The 15,606-nt window shown below is 59.1% G+C and overlaps 1 protein-coding gene across 4 annotated transcripts in view; it reads left to right on the forward strand.

Moving 5' to 3' along the window:
• Positions 1-15,606, forward strand: part of LOC117651645 (phosphatidylinositol 3-kinase regulatory subunit alpha) — a 92,502-nt gene that overhangs the window by 27,611 nt on the left and 49,285 nt on the right. For all 4 annotated transcript variants that reach the window (XM_034395839.1, XM_034395838.1, XM_034395837.1 and 1 more), the window contains one exon: positions 3,636-3,683. In XM_034395839.1, the coding sequence (XP_034251730.1) occupies positions 3,636-3,683 (48 nt within the window). The remainder of the gene's footprint in view (positions 1-3,635; positions 3,684-15,606) is intronic.

Consider the following 15,606-nt stretch of genomic DNA (forward strand, 5'->3'; position numbering starts at 1 on the left):
AGCCCGGGGGGTTACCACTTCAAGAAATCGTGTACAGACTACTCGGTATTACGCTGCATTACGGGGGTATTACACGTGTATTACGGCCTTAAAATGCCAAAATTTGGCACTTTTGACCCAAAAATGGTATGACGATCACGTCTATTACGCGTAATACACGATTTTTATGAAAAGGGTATTACGCGAGTGGTGACCCCCTCAAAGTAGCCATTTAAAAAAATCGTTTTTAATTTTTGTAAAAAAAAAATAAAACTTTAATTTAAATTTTGCAACACGGTTTGGGTGTTTGAATAAAGGCAACTCCTGCTTCTCGGCGTGTTTTTTCGACCCCCCCCCCCCCCCCTCAGGCAGGCCACCGCTCTTCACCGCAGCGCGCAAAGCCGCTTGCATACAATAAACAGCTGGCGATGCGATTTGCGGGCGGATCTGCAGCGTTTCAATTGGCATTGTCTTATAGGCTGTGGCGCCTTGTGTGTGTGTGTGTGTGTGTGTGTGTGTGTGTGTGTGTGTGTGTGTGTGTGTGTGGTGTGTGTGTGTGTGTGTGGTGTGTGTGTTGGTGTTGGGTGTGGGTGTGACAGGAACTCCGATTGTAAAGCGCTAAAACGGAACACGCTTTTGTTTTATCTCTCTCTGTTTTTCCAATAAATATTTGTTCCATTTTTTTTTTTGGGGGGGGGACATTTATGGAAGTTACGTTCATTCTGGTGTCTTTGATTTTCTTCAAGTTCTGACCCACATTTGCCCTGCTCTGTTTTTTCGACCGGCGCGAGTTCTCGGCATCTGGGAGAAAATGGCTAGAAACTAACCTTGCCGCCCGTCCCTACTATCTGTTTGCTGGTGTGCTGCACAGACTGATAAGGTGCAGCCAGCCGGCAGGCAGACTGACTCCGAGGAATCGCCGCTCTGTCTCTGTCGCACTCGCCTGGTGGCCGGTGCGGGTGCGAGAGAGACAGCACGGACTCTTCGGCGGGCTGCCGCCGCCGGCCGGGCCGAGTGGGCGCTGCATGCATGCATGCTGCAGACTGAGAGTCGTTTTCGTCGCTCGTCTCTCTCCACCCATGGGCGCCCCCTTGTAGGCGCGAGAGAGACAGGGCGACGAAGACGACTCTCGGAATCAGTCTGCTGGCAGTGTGATTGACACTCGCAGACGGCATCCCCCACTCAGCCTTGGGCCCTGGGGTCGGTGTGATTCCCTTGCAGGTGCAGCAGGTATGCATGCAGGTGTGGCGGTTCGCGGACCGCTCGGCTCAAATTAATCGCCGTTGTGGCTTCGCGTCGGCCTAGACCCGCCAAGACGCTCTCGCGGGCGGTGAGATTTTGTCTGGGAAGCGTTTCGCCCGCTTCGGGGAATTCGGTGGCATCTTTCGTGCGTCGCCAGGATGCGGTTGAGGTGCACGGCGTGCCTTGCGGGTACCTGACCCGGTGGGTACCTGGTGGGTACCTGGCCCTGGGCCTTGGGTATTTTCCACGTCCCTGGGGGTCGAGATCTCGCCGGCGCACAGTGGGCCAGTGAACCGGTGGACGCCGTCAAAATCCCGGACACGTTTTGAGCTCCAGAACCGAACGTTTGACCCCACCAATGGATTGCTCTCCGAACGAGGAGTTCATTGGTGGGGTCACACGTTCGATTCGAGTCTTGTTTAGCGACTCTGGAGCTCAAAACGCGTCTAGAGTTTCGGCCGCCTGCGCCGGTCTTCTGGCCCACTGTGCCGCGGCCCCGCTGCCGAATTTTCTTTCCCGCGCGCAGTCTGCTGCTGTGCCCTGCAAGTAAAAGGGGTAATGATATAACGGGAATCGCTGTGCGTAATTGCTCCAAATTCCCTCGAAATGGCCGACTTTTCCCTCATTTTTGCTCATTCCGCGGGGCGGCCGTCGACAAGGCCGCCGACCCCCGAAAGGCTGTCCCTTTCAGACGCCCAAATCGGGCCTCATTCGTTGCAGTCGCGCGGTTCGCACTGGGTTCCCAGCCGCTTGGCAGGGCCGGCGGCAGGGCCCCTCTGGGGGCTCGCGAGGTGCCGCGGGGCGCCGCGGGGCGCCTCTAGCCTCAAGGTGGGCCGGGCGGACCCTCACAGTGCTGCCACCCCTCGCCGCGCACTGCCGACGCACCGGGGTTGTTTTTGTTTTTTTTTTCTTCGGGAAAACGCAGTGGCCGGCGGGATGGTTGACCCTACCAGTGCCGTGGCGAGGGGTTTGCGGACAGGGCTGCCACGACGCGAGTGCTGAAATTCCCTCACCGAATCCACGCACACTGAGAAAACCTTACAAACTATTTTAGGCCTTACAAAGAAAAGCAGCTTGTTATGACAAAGTATTTTGGCCGTTTTGCTCCATTTTCTCAGGGAAAAATTTTTTTTTTTTTGACTTGGCAGCAATTCCAGAAGAAGGGGAAGAGAAGAGATGGAATTCATTGGCTTGTCACAGCGGCTGGCTTGGCTGGCTGCTGCTGCCAAACTGGGTGCAACTGTAGCTGCTGGCTGGGTGCGGCTAGCGTTCTGGGAAGGAGCGCTGACGCCAATGGTGGTGCTGAGGCTGCATCCAGGCACGGCTGGCAAACGCCAGAGAGAGAGAGAGAGAGAGAGAGAGAGAGAGAGAGAGAGAGAGAGAGAGACGGCTCTTTTCGGGACTGAAAAACGAGTAACGAAACGGACGCTGCTGGTTCTTGGTGCTGGATATTCGGGCGGGCTGGGGCGGGACGGGGCGGGGTGGGCGTGGCTGAAGGAGGTGTAGTCCCTGGATTTATCTTTTGTCACTTTTCTTGTCCGACCTTGCATACGTCGGAAGTCCGCGCGGAGAGCCGGGCCTGCCGGGCCTGGAGGCCCCCACTCCAGCCGGGCCGCGACGTGCCGCGCCTGGAGTCGGCCTGGAGTCGGCCTGGAGTCGGTCCTGGAGTCGGTCCTGGAGTCGGTCCTGGAGTCGTTCCTGGGTCGGTCCTGGAGTCGGTCCTGGAGTCGGCCCTGGAGTCGGTCCTGGAGTCGGTCCTGGAGTCGGTCCGGAGTCGGTCCTGGAGTCGGCCCTGGAGTCGGTCCTGGAGTCGGTCCTGGAGTCGGTCCTGGAGTCGGTCCTGGAGTCGGTCCTGGAGTCGGCCCTGGAGTCGGCCCTGGAGTCGGTCCTGGAGTCGGCCCTGGAGTCGGTCCTGGAGTCGGTCCTGGAGTCGGTCCTGGAGTCGGTCCTGGAGTCGGTCCTGGAGTCGGCCCTGGAGTCGGCCCTGGAGTCGGTCCTGGAGTCGGCCCTGGAGTCGGTCCCGGCCCGGCCAGGGCGGCCAGGGCCTCAAGGATGCTCGGCCGAAGTACGAAACTGAAAGTGTTATAAATGATCCCGGGAGATGCGGCTACTCGTCCCGGAATTTAATTTATCTCGGGGAAACTGGGCAGTTCGAGCGTGCCTCGGTGGGGGCGCTGCGAGGGGCCCCCGCACTGTTGGAAACATTTAAAAAATAAAAAAAAATGTTTTCGTTGTGGTGTTGACGGTGCTGTCTTGCAACGCCCGCCCGCCCGCAGCAGAGTGCAAAAACAAAATGGATTTATTAATTTCATTTAAGGCAGTGTCATGTACACAACGTCGGACAGAGTTTGTCTCGTCGCGGTCAAGTTTCTTTGCTGTGCCAGCCTGCTAATTTCGTGTTGGTCTGTCCACAGGTATTGATTACATTTGGGGAGAAGGGCGAGTCGGCGTCAAATGTGAAAGTAAGTATACTCTGCGACTGTTTGTCTTTCTGTTTAATACGCTCGCGAAAATGCGCGGTCAAATAAGCGACGATCACGTCAAAAGACATTCAAACCCCCTACGTCCAACCTGCAAAGGTCAAATTCAGTTTCTGTTCGGGCGTAAGCGATTGTGTGTATTTGTTGCGGCGGCAATGTCTCCGCGTGCCTGTGCACTGTGGGTCAGAAGATTGGGCGCAGACGGCCCAAACTCCGGACGTGTTTTGAGCCCCAGAGTCGCTGAATGGGACTCGAACCGAACGTGTGACCCCACCAATGGATTCCTCGTTTGGAGAGCAATCCATCGGTGGGGTCACACGTTCGGTTCGAGTCCCATTTAGCGCGACGCTGCAGCTCATAACAACGCGTCCGGAGTTTGGACCGCCTGCACCGGCCTTCTGGCCCACTGTGCGGTGGACGGACAGTCCGTCTGGTTTCCGAATCGGTGGCTGGCGTTGCCTATTCGACGTGGCGCCGGCTGACGCGTGTCAGCGTGTCACCCGTGATGTGGGAGAAATTGAGTCACTTGAGCGCCGCTCGGCGCTAACGCAGCGTGGCGCGGCGAGGCGCCCCGTCTCTGAAAGAGTAGATTTATTTAATAAGGACAGGTCCTTACAGTGACCCCTTTCGATTTCCGCGCTTGATGGCTTGGAAATTGCTTACCTAAGTAGATGTCCAAAAAAAAATATTAGGTCGGTCGAAGCCTTTTTGGCCGAGTAATAGGTAACTTTTTTTTTATTTCTGAAAAAAGCTGGGTATTTTGGGTATTTTTTATATGAGACGTAAATTTTGAGCCAGGTGGATGAAAATTTGTTTTCTGGTGCAAAATTAAAAAAGGGAAAACACGTTGGTGCCCTCGGAATTGATCTACGACCAATATTTTCGGAGATATGGGCCTCCAAAGTTGAAAAAAGGGGCCAAAATGAAGCAAAAAACCCAAATCTTGGGGTTTTTGGGAACCATTGGACCTTTTGACCGATTCAACGCTCTTTTGTGAAAAAAAGCGCGGAATCCAATGAGCATACGCGCAGGTCTGTACGACGAACCGTTCAGGAGATACGCGGCTCTAAAGATAGCCTTTTTTGTGGGGTGCCGAAAATGTTGTTTTTTCACCTTTTCAGACTGTTGAGCCCACAGTGACACGTATCCTTCCTTCGCGAAGTGCTCGGCTCGGGGGAAGGGGTTTCTTTGGCGAAACGCAGCAGCCCACTGACAGATTAGAGAGAAGGCGGGGCTACCTGAGGGCTCAGGAAGAAAAAAACTCCACAAATCAAAAAAGGTACATGGTGCGCTCTAACTGGAGCATGCCTGCAAGCACGCTCTAACTAGCGCATGCCTGCCAAACATGCACTAACTAGTGCATGCATGCCATGTACACGCTAACTGAAGGAGACCTTTATTCCATAAAGGGGTAGGGAGTTTTTTTTTCATCAGAAGCGTGTACATGGGATGTATGCAGTTAGTGCATGCTTGGCAGGCATGCGCTAGCTAGAGCGTGCTTGCAGGCATGCTCCAGTTAAACATACTATGTACACTCAATGATTTGTAGAGCACCACTGAGGGTGCCGTGGATGTGGGGTCCATAGGCCCCGACCCGGCTTTGACCCCGGGGCCCGGGGCCGGTCGGGCCGGGCGACCCCCCGGGCGCCCTATAGGAATCCGGCCAAGCCTTGGCTCAGCCCTGGGCGACCGGGGGTCGCCCCGGGCCCCACCGGCTCCGGCCCGGGTCCAAGCCGGGTCGGGGGCCCATGGACCCCGACTTCGTCGGAGTGAAGGTGAGCCCCGGCCGAGCCCGACTCGAGCGCCCATGGTCAGAGCCCCCCTGGGCCCGGTTTTAGCCCCTCTTGGGGCCCCCCGCCAAAAAAAATTCTGTTTTGAACTGTTCTTTTGAAGTTTTTTGGGCTTGTACTTTTTTTTTGGCCGGGGGGGCAAGTGGGGCTCAGGTTGGGGCTCAACGGGCTCAGGTCGAGTCTCGGGCCCTCGGAACTCAGTCGGGGCTCCAGTCGGGCTCGGCCGGGGCTCTGGCCCGGAAACATGTCATCGGGGCTGAATCGGGACGGGCTTATGTACTGCGTGGATGGTGGGGGCCCACATCCACGGCACCCTCAGTGGTTTTTTTTCCTGAGCACCTCGGGTAGCCCCGCCTTCTCTCTAATCTGTCAGTGGGCTGCTGCGTTTCGCCAAAAAAACGCCTTCCCCCGAGCCCCGCACTTCGCGAAGGAAGGATACTGTCACTGTGGGCTCAACAGTCTGAAAAGGTGCAAAAAAAAACATTTTTTGGCACCCCACGAAAAATGGCTATCTTTAGAGCCGCGTATCTCCTGAACGGTTCGTCGTACAGACCTGCGCGTATGCTCATTGGATTCCGCGTCTTTTTTTTACAAAATGAGCGTTGAATCGTGTCAAAAGGGCCAATGGTTGCCAAAATCCCAAGATTTTGGGGATTTTGCTTCATTTTTGGGCCCCCTTTTTTTAACTTTGGAGGCCGATATCTCCGAAAGTATTGGTCGTAGATCAAATTTCCCAGGGCACCAACGTGTTCCTTATTTAATTTTGCACCAGAAAACAAATTTTCATCCACCTGGCCCAAAAATTTTCGTCTCATATAAAAAATACCCAAAATACCCAGCTTTTTTTAGAAATAAAAAAAAAGTTACCTATTACTCGGCCAAGAAGGCTTCGACCGACCTAATATTTTTTTTTTGGACATCTACTTAGGTAAGCAATCTGCCCAAACCATCAAGCGCGGAAATCGAAAGGGGTCACTGTAAGGACCTGTCCTTATTAAAAAATCTACTCAAAACGGCGAGTGTGAGCACAATTTCAGCTGATAGACGCTGCGTGACGCCAACACGAGGAAACCAAGTGTGATGGACGGTTGACGTGGTGACCCGAAAAAAAAAGGAAGAGTGAGAGAAAGAGAATAGAAAATATCGCTGGCTGCATTCTCGTTGTCGTTTTCTTGCGTTATCATCGCGGCCCCCCCAAGTCGATTGCAGTGAAAAGTCGCGTCGCGAATACCGTTCCTGGGCGGCTTTTCTAGTGCGGTTGCATGGCCGGCATGGCCTGCAGCGCGGGAACCGTTTTTTTTTTCCACGACATGGAAAATAGTGAAAAGAAGGCGGAATGGGCGTCAGTGGTTTCTGAAAGCTTTTGAGCTTTCGGCGGAGAAGAGGGATTTCCCACGGAAAATGCTTGCCGCCGCCTGCTGGGCGGAATCGTGGAGCATTTCCTTGATGTACGCCATCATCGTCCCTCGTCAGCGAAATGCCCTTTCTTTTTATTCAAACTGTCGATTAAAACAAAAATCATGCGTAGTCTTGCTGTGATTATCCTTTGGGCTACCAATCGTTTTGAGTGAGCCAAAATTCTTGACGCGTTTTGAGCTGCAAAGTCTCCAAATCGGACTCGAACCGAACGTGTGACCTCACCAATGGATTGCTCTCTGAACGAGGAATCCATTGGTGGGGTCACACGTTCGGTTCGAGTCCTGTTCAGCGACTCTGGAGCTCAAAACGCGTCTAGAATTTCGGTCGCCTCCACCGGTCTTCTGGCAAATCCACTTGTGCGACTGCGCGGTGGCGGCGCAGCTCGGCGAGGTGAGTGGAAAGTGTCTAATTGGCGGGTTTATCTGCCATGTTTAATAGGGACTGCAGCCGAGTAAATTGGGGTCACGGGGTTATCAGTCTCGGTCCAGCCGGGCCGCGCGGTCAGCCGCCACACTGCAGTCGAAGCGCGCCGAGCGCGGAGCAGCCATACTGCTAAAAATAGACCACTGGCGCTTGTCGCGCGTTCTTAATTTATGCCAACGAATAATTGAAGTCGAAGAGAAAGGCGAGCGGCGTTGCATTGTTAGTCATTTCCGCGCATTACCAAGTGCTCATTTGTACTTGTTTCAAAAAAAAATTTCTAAAAAAAAGAAGACAGGAAATAAAAACACGAGATTCCGTGTGCTTGAGCACATAAATGGGTCCTCTCTGTCTGTCTCGGCTTGATGAGGCTCGTAAAGCGCGCGTGTGTGTGTGAGTGAGAGGGGGTGTCAGTGACGAAGACGTTCGAGGAGGCACACGGGGGTTTACGTGTGCCCTGTCACAGTGGGCCAGAAGACCCGTGGAGGCGGTCAAAATCCCGGACGCGTTTGGAGCTCCAGAGACGCTGAATGGGACTCAAACCGAACGTGTGACCCCACCGTTCGGAGAGCAATCCATACTCGGTTCGAGTCCCATCTAGCGACTCTGGAGCTCAAAACGCGTGTAAGAATTTTGTCCGCCCCCACCGGTCTTCTGCCCCACGGTGCGGGGTTTGACGTGTGCCCCGTGTTGTGCGTCGGAGAGGAAGGAAACTGGCGATTGTGCTGTGTGGTGGTGTGGTTTGATTCAAGGGGCTTTGCTTTGACCTACATTCGCCGTGTGAGACTCCGCGTCTTTCGTCTCCCTCTGCGAGGGGTAGTCAGCGAAAGAAGGTAATAAATAGGAAGGCGAAAAGGACTCTGCGAAATAGATGGCGGGGCAACGGCCGCGTAGATGCAAAAATGGCGTGCAGCCGACCTTGAGGATAAGATATTGTTGGAGCGCACGCGCCACGCGCCTCCCGCAGACTGCTTCCGAGAGGCGTTTTCGTCGCTCTGTCTCTCTCGCACTCATGGGGCGTCCCGTAAAGACGCGAGGGAGACAGAGCGACGAAAACGACTCTCGGAATCAGTCTGCAGGCGCACGCCAGTGGCACCTTCGGAGGGGGAGGGGGGCAATAATTTTCGCGGCGCCATCCCCCAGGGCTGCGCCGGGCCACAGTGGGCCAGAAGACCGGTGGAGGCGGCCAAAACTCTAGACGCGTTTTGAGCTCCAGAGTCGCTAAATGGGACTCGAACCGAACGTGTGACCCCACCAATGGATTGCTCTCCGAACGAGGAATCCATTGGTGGGGTCACACGTTTCGGTTCGAGTCCCATTTAGCGACGCTGGAGCTCAAAACGCGTCTAGAGTTTTGGCCGCTCCACCGGTCTTCTGGCCCACTGTGCGGGCTGCCATCCCCCGCGTCGCCGCGACTCATCGCTCACTCGCGAGCGCGGCAAGCGAGCGAAGCAAGCGCCCCGCAGAGTTTACCAGTTTTGCGTGATTTGGCGGCGCTGCGGGCGGGGCGCTGCAGGCTGGGCCTTCGCGCGGTGCTCGCTGAGCCCGCCGACACCCGTGCTGACAACTCGCACTGACGCCCCGCACTGACACCCCGTTGACGCCCCGCACCGACACCCCACCGCGCGGGCGGACGCCCCGTGCTGATGCCGTACTTGACAAGCCGCACTGACACCTCTGTTGACACCTCTGTTGGCACCCCGCATCGACACCCCGCACTCGATCAATGTTCTGACACCTACGCTGAACCAAGTACCGACACCCGCGCTGACATCCGCCCTGACATCCGCACTGACACCTGTACTAACACCTGTCCCGACAACTGAACTGACACCCGCACTGCCACCTGCGGAGTGGCGTGCCCGCTTTCGGAGCGTGCCTCGTCCCGGAAAAGCCAGCGATAAAATTGGCAATGTCGTCCCCCCCCCCTTCCCCCTCCTTTTTTTAGGCAGACTCGTGTTCGTCGCGCTCGCTCCGCGCTCGGCCCGGGCGGCCGTTGATGTATTACAGCCGCCTCCCCTTCCCCTTTCCCCTCCTCGCCTCCATTAAAAGTAATACCTCCGCGCCGTCATTTGGGCCGGCCGCGCTGCCAACGCCGCGCCGCCGACGGGAAATTTCCCGCGCCGCTGCCCGCGGACCACGTGGCGCGGTGCGGCGCGGCGCCGGCCGGCGAGCGGCGAGGGGGAAAAGTCTCGCGCCGGGCGACGCGCCGACGCGGAAATTACCTCCAAATAAGTTGGCAGCGCCGGGACGGGCACGCTCCGCTCCGCGCCGCGCGAGATGGCGGCCGCGCAGACCGCGCTGGCGGCCGGGCAGGAGGGCCAGACCGTGCTGGCAGGCAGCCGCGGACCGTGGCGCGGCGCGGCCGCCAAGGTCACCCGGGCTGCGCCGGGCTGCGCCAAACTTGTGTGTGAATTGGCGGGTGTACTTGCTGATGAGCGACGCCGCGACACGTGTGTCTGTTCGGGCCGGGGTTCGAGCCCCGCCGCCGCGGATTGCAGTAAAAGAGAGGGAGAGGAAGAGAAAGAGAAAGAGAAAGAGAAAGAGAGAGAGAGAGAGAAGAGAGAGAGAGAGAGAGGGAGAGGGAGAGAGAGAGAGAGAGAGAGAGAGAGAGAGAGAGAGAGAGAGAGGAGAGAGAGGAGAGAGAAGAGAGAGAGAAAGAGAGGGAGATGAGGGAGAGGAGGAGAGGTCGAGAGGAGGCGAGAGAGGAGGAGAGAGAGAGAGAGAGAAGATGAGAGAGGAGAGAGAGAGGAGATGAGAAGAGAGAGAGAGAGAGAGAGAGAGAGAGAGAGAGTCACGTGGCGAGTGGCTCGCGGCTCGTCGCGTGAGTTCCGTGAGGCTGTCTGCCCGTAATCACACTGGGGTTGCCGAACACACCGAACTCGAGATAAGGCGCTCCAGCAGACCAGCACACTGGTAGGCAGCAAGGCAGCGCACGGCGGCCCGGCCGGTGGGTTCGGCCATGTCCGGCTGACTGTGTGGCTCGGGGGGCGGCCTCAAGCTTGTCGGCTCGTTTTCGGCCGGTTCTCTGATGCCCAACTAGGTTCCCCGGATTCTAAAAAGAAATCGTATGAAAATAAACTTAGAGTTGATACGGACGTGTAATCAGTTTATACAAATTTTATTCTTGAATTGTGTGTCGGTGCGCTGGCGGTGTGCTCGGCCTCGTTTTTAGCAGTGGAGGCGTTGGCGAGTGCGGTGCTGATGGATGGGGCTTAGGCTGCCGGTGCCCCGGCGGTGCCCCGGCGCGCTGGCCTACATGTCGGTCGGGATGGGCCGGCGCGGCTCGGCGCGGTGGCAGGGAGGCAGGCGGGCTGGCTCAATTCGCTTTATCTTGACGCATAATGTGGCTTGAATTGAAGTGAATTGGCCCCCGGCTCATATTTGGCATTGTTTGAGGAGCCCGCCCCGCCCCGCCCCGCCCGGGCCGTCCGTCCGTCCTTGCTGCGGCGGGGCGGGGCGGGGCGTACCGTTTTTTAATTAAAAGGATTTTGTCGGTAGCGGCCTGCCTCGGGCCCGGCCTCCAGGCGACCCCCGGCCCCGCGGCCCAGAGGGCGGCCTCCGGGGACGCCGTCGGCTCGGCGTCGCCGTCGTGCTGCCCCGGCGAAAGCCCGTTTTTCTTGTGCAGCGGAATCGTTTGGACGTTTGTGCAAGTGTCTGGCGCACGTGCACGACGTGGGCCCCTTGGGGCTGAGTGAGTGGCCGGATCGAGGCGGGGCGGGGCGGGGCGGGGCGGGGCGGGGCGGGGCGGCCTCTGCCTGCCTTCGGCGGCCTTTGGCGGTCCGAGAGGATCTTGTAATTAACTAGACGTATTCGCGGATGTGAGTTATTCGAGCCCGCGGGCCCAATCCCAGTTCCCTCTGTGTCTGTCTCTCTCTCTGTCTCTCTCTCTCTCTCTCTCTCTCTCTCTCTCTCTCTCTCTCTCTCTCTCTCTCTCTCTCTCTCTCTCTCTCTCTCTCTCTCTCTCGCTCGCTCGCTCACCTGACGCGCCATTCGGATTGACTCTCTCTCCCTCGCCTGATGTCATTCGGATTGGCTGCCAGTCCGCATTCATTTACCTACATTAATATTGCCGCCGGCCGCATGAGCGAGAGCAGCGCCAAACTCGATTTTTATTTAAACACTTTTTTTTTTTCATCTTCTTCGTCTCAGTCTTCATTCCTATTCATAACTGCCTCTCGCGAGCATTTTCTACAAGACGATCCGACTGTGCTTGCTGCGCGAGGCGCGGCGCGGTAGGCCCGGTGCTCCATGCAGGCGCGCCTTGGCATCAATGTCAGAAGAGAGGCGCGCCGAATACACTGCCCCCCCTCCCCCTCCCCCTTCGGGTGTCCCCCGCGGCCGCACAATGCTAGTGGCTCCTTTCCAATGGAAAGCAGTGTGCTAGCGCGCTAGCGTGTGTGGCGCCTTATCTTTGGTTACATTGTAGTTACGAGTCGTCGAGGCAACGGCCGGCCGGTTCGAACGGTCGTCGACGCGCTGCTCCGCTGCAGCCGCCGCCCCCGGCCGCCCCCCAGAGTCCTTTTCGTCGCTCTGTCTCTCTCGCACCTGCAAGGGACGCACCATGAGTGCGAGAGAGACAGAGCGAGCAGTCTAGAAAGCCAGGGCGACGCGCCGCCAAACGAAAGCAAGAAGCCGTCCGCTGTGGCGCTGGCGCCCGCTTCACCGTGGGCCCTCCCTCACCAATGGGTTCCCCGTGCGGAGAGCAATCCATTGGTGGGGTCACACGTTCGGTTCGAGTCCCATTTAGCGACTCTGGAGCTCAAAACGCGTCCGGGATTTTGACCGCCCTGGTCTTCTGGCCCACTGCGCTGGCGGCGGAGCCCCTGTAGGGCGGGCTGTCCCGCCACGCCGCGGCGCTGCGCTGTGCTGCCTATCGCCGGCCGTCGGGCGCTCCAGCCCGCTCCAGCTCGCTCCAGCTCGCTCCAGCCCGCTCCAGCCCGCTCCAGCCCGCTCCAGCTCCGCCCGCTCCAGCCCGCTCCAGCGCGCTCTAGCGCGCTCTAGCCCGCTCTAGCCCGCTCCAGCCCGCTCCAGCGCGCTCCAGCGCGCTCCAGCGCGCTCCAGCCCGCTCCAGCCCGCTCCAGCCCGCTCCAGCCAGGACGGCCGCGGTGAGCGATGTGTCGCGCGCATGCAGCGCGCCGCGTTTCGTCGCGCTGTCTCCCTCGCACGCACGGGGGGCGCCTCAGCGGGTGCGAGAGAGACAGGCGGGCCGTGACAGACAGCGAGGATATTGTCCGGAACTTTGATATGCGAGCCCGGCGGCAGCTCTGCGCGGCGCCGCGCGGCGGGCTGGTGCCGAAGGTTGTCGCTCGTTCTGTCTCTCTCGCACTCGTGGGGCGCTCCGGCGCGCCGCCGAGGTGCGAGAGAGACAGAGAGCGCCCTTCGGATCGCAGGGCGACGCGGTTATTTCGGGCGGCCGGCGTCATAACGCGTCGGAAGTGGGATTCGTAAATTCGTGTTAATGACGGAAAGTGTTGAAGGGGCTCGTCACTTCAGTCAGGAGGGCCCCGCGCCCCGCCCCGCCCCGCCATGGGCCCTGGGGGCGCGGTGGCCCGTTAAGGCCCTCCGCGCAAAGGGCCCAAAGGGTCCGGCCCAAACTGCCTCCCTGCCCAGGGGGTCGTTTTCGTTTTGCCAAGTGTGCGCGCGTTGACGACGCCGCGACGTCGCCCTGCCTCCTACGTCTCTCTGCTCTAGCGTCCTGGGTTCTAACGCCGTGCGAGGCGCGCGGCGCGGAGGGTCCTAAAAGGTTCTAACGACGCCCCGCCATGCCGTGGAAGGTTCTAGCGGCGTCTCGCCCGGCATGGTGCAGTGGACCAGAAGACGGGCGCAGGCGGCCAATACTCTCGACGCGTTTTGAGCTGCAGAGTAGCTAAACAGGAGTCGAATCGAATGTGTGACCCCACCAATGGATTCCTCGTTTAGACAGCAATCGAGGGGCGGTGTCACACGTTCGGTTACAACCCCGTCAGTTCCCGTGTGGAACGCGATCTCAGATTGGGGTCTGAACAGTGTCATAATGGCACTACCCCACGACGACGTCAGTACGACCTCAGTCTGACGCCTCTCGTACGCCAGTGTGGCGATCGGGGCTAGTCTCTGTGGTCAGAGTCGGCGTCCAACTGGCGTCGTAATGCCGTCGTGCTGCCGTCGTCTTTGGGTCGCAAAAAAGTTCGTTTTTCGGACGCTAGTCAGACACCAGTACGACGTCGCTTTTTCAGCGCGAAAAATGTCGCGCGACCGTCAAAACAACCGGCTGGGAGTGAGTCGAACACAGAACTCCCGCGTCGAATGTCGGTGCCCGAACCCGCTGGGCCAGAGCGACTTCGTTGAGGGCGGGGGGACCGCAGCTCTAGTCTTCTTGACTCGACCCACCATGGCACGGGCCACGAGTACAGCATCTTTTGCTATGTTTCTTTCGCAGCGAGCAACTACAGATAGCCTACGGCCAACAGATTTACAGAGCATGACAACTAGGTTAAATGTGTATTTGATATCGGTTCAACTCGTGCGTACCGCATCCGATGGCCGGAAAGAAATAGTACTCTGGCGTCAATACTCTGTGGCCCGTGCCACGGTGGGTCGAGTCAAGAAGACTAGAGCTGCGGTCCCCCCGCCCTCAACGAAGTCGCTCTGGCCCAGCGGGTTCGGGCACCGACATTCGACGCGGGAGTTCTGTGTTCGACTCACTCCCAGCCGGTTGTTTTGACGGTCGCGCGACATTTTTCGCGCTGAAAAAGCGACGTCGTACTGGTGTCTGACTAGCGTCCGAAAAACGAACTTTTTTGCGACCCAAAGACGACGGCAGCACGACGGCATTACGACGCCAGTTGGACGCCGACTCTGACCACAGAGACTAGCCCCGATCGCCACACTGGCGTACGAGAGGCGTCAGACTGAGGTCGTACTGACGTCGTCGTGGGGTAGTGCCATTATGACACTGTTCAGACCCCAATCTGCGATCGCGTTCCACACGGGTTATTTTGGCCGCCCTCACCGGTCTTCTGGCCCACTGTGCATGGTCAGGGCGCTTGCCGACCCCTACCAGGTGCTGTCAACACCCATGGTCTCGATAGGCGTCTAGCTGCCCGAAAGTTGCTAGTGTAGCGACGCCTCGGCTGCGACGCCCCGCGGCGCCTCCACCCTTCGCCCTCGCCCTCCGCGCGCCCGATGCCTTTGGTGCCCTCGGCGCCTTCAGGCTTTCGGGGCCTTCACCCCCACTGGTTAACTTGGCCAATGCCCCTGGCTGAACCGGGCCGGGCCTCGCAGCGCGGCGCCCCGGGGGTCCAGCCCCCGCCCCGCCCCTCGCGTCGTTTTGGGCAAGGCAGGCGAGGCAGGCGAGGCAGCGCCCTGCAAACTTGGGTTCCGGTCAGAGACACGAAATTCCCCGGTACCCGGCGCGCACCCGCCGGCCAGCGCGTTGCGTTCGCGTTCCTGGGGGCGCTGCTAAATTTAGAGTTTACTTTTGGAGTCGCCTTGCCTTGCGCCCTGCCGTGCCTCGCGCTCGTCTGTGTGAGTGTGTGTGTGTGTGTCGCACTCTCGTCGCGTGCGCGTGCTTTTTGGCCGGGACGGTTTACGCTGTACGTACGTTGGCGTTGGCGATGTGGCGGCCGCGTGTGCCGCTCCGGCCGTACGTATACCGCGTCGTACGTACCTGGTACCTGGTGTCGGCGCTGACGCGAGTTTGTCGCCCTGCCGGCCGGCGCCGTGCTCGCCGTCGCCGTGCTCACCGTGCTCGCCATCGCCGTGCTCGCCGTCGCCGTGCTCACCGTCGCCGTGCTCACCGTCGCCGTGCTCACCGTGCTCGCCGACGCCGTGCTCACCGTGCTCGCCGACGCCATGCTCGCCGTGCTCGCCGACGCCGTGCTCACCGTGCTCGCCGTCGCCGTGCTCGCTGACGCCGTGCTCGCCGACGCCGTGCTCGCCGTGTCGCCGTGCTCGCCGTGCTCGCCGTGCGGGTGGGGCAGGAGGGGACGCCGCCGCGCCCGACTGTCCTCCTCGACTCGGCCCGATCCGGGCGATCCTCCTCCCGGCGTGTCGAAGTCGGCGAGGCGTTTTCGCTCCGCACACGCGGCCTGGCCGTGCTGGCCGTGCCGGCCGTGCTACACGACAGTGACTTCGCGGGCGCGGCGCCGGGCGGGGCGGGGCGGGGCGGGGCAGCGCCATTATCGACCAGGCGTGCACCGCGCCGCGCTCAGCTGGCGCGCTGTCGCTGTTGCTGGGCTACCTTTAGGACTATCTTCCTTATGGCGTCCGCCAGCGCGCCTGCCCCGGCCTGC

This window comes from Thrips palmi, unplaced genomic scaffold (genome assembly GCF_012932325.1).
Source record: "Thrips palmi isolate BJ-2018 unplaced genomic scaffold, TpBJ-2018v1 HiC_scaffold_6, whole genome shotgun sequence".
Taxonomy (NCBI): domain Eukaryota; kingdom Metazoa; phylum Arthropoda; class Insecta; order Thysanoptera; family Thripidae; genus Thrips; species Thrips palmi.